The sequence below is a fragment of the Hyla sarda genome, chromosome 5, assembly GCF_029499605.1.
Source record: "Hyla sarda isolate aHylSar1 chromosome 5, aHylSar1.hap1, whole genome shotgun sequence".
In the NCBI taxonomy this organism is placed as follows: domain Eukaryota; kingdom Metazoa; phylum Chordata; class Amphibia; order Anura; family Hylidae; genus Hyla; species Hyla sarda.
Genome location: NC_079193.1, coordinates 30,099,360 through 30,101,372, shown reverse-complemented (window position 1 = coordinate 30,101,372; position 2,013 = coordinate 30,099,360). Strand labels below are relative to the sequence as shown.

Below are 2,013 nucleotides of genomic sequence, written 5' to 3'. Positions count from 1 at the left end.
AGCAAATCCCTATAGCGAACCTCTCCTGACATGGACAGAGGTGGCAGCAGAGAGCACTGTGGTCTACACCAAACTGCCTCTGAAGCAAACAGCAGCTGATAAGTACTGGAAGGATTAAGATTTTTAAATAGAAGTAATTTACAAATCTGTATAACTTTCAGGCATCAGTGATTTAAATTTTTTTATAAATAATATATAATATATATATATATATATATATATATATATATATATATATATATATATATATATATATATATTTTTTTTTTTTTTATTATTTTTTTTTTTTAAGTATACATTTCAATGTTTTTTTTTTTTTTTTTTTTTGTTTTTTTTATAGTTTCCCCACTGGAGTACCCCTTTAACTTGGTCCATATAAGATCTTTCCAGCTTTATGCGTGGGCCAGAACCAGCAAGTGCCTGTAGTAAAGAGAAGCTCTTCAGTAGACACCGCTTTGTCCTTTCGTCCTTAGTTCCTATCGAATAAACCTACCTACCTTTCTTTGTATTCCATGCTCCCATTTGGCCTTTCCCTTTAGATCCAGCATTCCAGGACACTCTGCAGAAGGAGGAGAAATGGCTTTAATTTTTTTAGGACAATATAAAAAAGGTTTATTACAATATGGCAGCCATTATTTTGGTTTCTAGAGGTCACTCACATATTATTGGCGTTTTTATTTTTTTTTATTTAAGTGGTTTAATTTCAATGGCTCGATAAACTGTCACAGGTAGGTAGCATCCGAAAGAACCATCCTTATCAGAAGGGGCATCCTTTATAAAGCCACAAAGATGTCTGGCGCTGCCTATGCCTTAAAAGGGGTACTCCACTGGAAATGTAAAAAATGTTTAAGTCAACTGATGACTGAAAATTTAAATACAGATTTGTAAGTAACTTTAAGTACTAGAAGATTTTTTTAATAGAACACCACACGATTTCCAGTGGAGTACCCCTTTAATGTCCATAAGCAATCGTGCAATGTTGCCATATACCATATTTTGAGCAATATAGTATTCTACAGTCTTACCATTATGTAGGACACCACCTAGAAAGGGTGCTACAGCACATGCAGAGTTTCCCCTACCAGTGTGCCTCCAGCTGTTGCAAAACTACAACTCCCAGCATACCCGGACAGCCGTTGGCTGTCCGGGCATGCTGGGAGTTGTAGTTTTGCACCAGCTGGAGGCTCACTGGTTGACGGAGCCCTACCTAAATATTATAATCTCTACCGTGACCTGCAGCAGAATATATAATGCTCCTACCTATATTGATGTCTCCCACAGTAGACTGCTTATAGAGGCCATAGAGCTCCTTCAGTTCGTCATCAGTCGCTTCGTCTTTAATTCCTTTACATCCTTCGCTGCCTTGTCAAAGTCTGCCTGCATGATCAATAGAGAAATCATTGTATAGATCTATTTTATATACAACATATTCAGCAACAGATCCTGTTGTGCCTTGAAGGGGTACTCAGTGGAAAACAATGTTTTTAAAATTAACTGGCGCTAGAAAGTTATGCAGATTTGTAAGTTACACATACACTTCCAGTACTTAGCTGCGGTATGCTCCGGAAGTTGTGTAGTCCTTCCCACTCTGACCACAGTGCTCTCTGCTGCCACCTCTGTCCATGTCAGGAATTGTCCAGAGCAGTTTGCTATGGAGATTTGCTCCTGCCCTGGACAGTTCTAGATCTACACAGCTTCCTCTGTAGTAGTATACAGCAGCTGATAAGTACTGGAAGGATTAAAATTTGTAAAGTAGAAGTTACTTGCAAATCTCTGTTTAACTTTCTGGCAGCAGTTGTAAATAAATAAAATTTATAATTGTTTTCCACTGGAGTACTTCCGTAGGATTAGTGCGGCGAAAAATGACATCCCCTATCCAAAAGGAGGATAAGAATAGATCCCAGCAGTCGGACGACCCCCCCGATCAGGGCCCCATCAGTCTGCCAGAAGCGAGTATTCTGACCCCTGCAGGAAGCTGCAGCCAACGCACCCCCTCCATATATCACTATGGGA

General features: G+C 39.2%; 1 protein-coding gene across 1 annotated transcript; it reads right to left on the bottom strand.

The window, feature by feature from the left end:
* Positions 1 to 349: 349 nt before the first annotated feature.
* ACBD7 (acyl-CoA binding domain containing 7) lies at positions 350 to 1,383 on the bottom strand. The gene is given in 4 exon segments (XM_056522955.1): positions 350 to 515; positions 518 to 559; positions 1,261 to 1,329; positions 1,332 to 1,383. Coding segments are annotated over 4 exon segments (189 nt in total). The 3' UTR covers positions 350 to 489.
* Between the last annotated feature and the right edge of the window lie 630 nt (positions 1,384 to 2,013).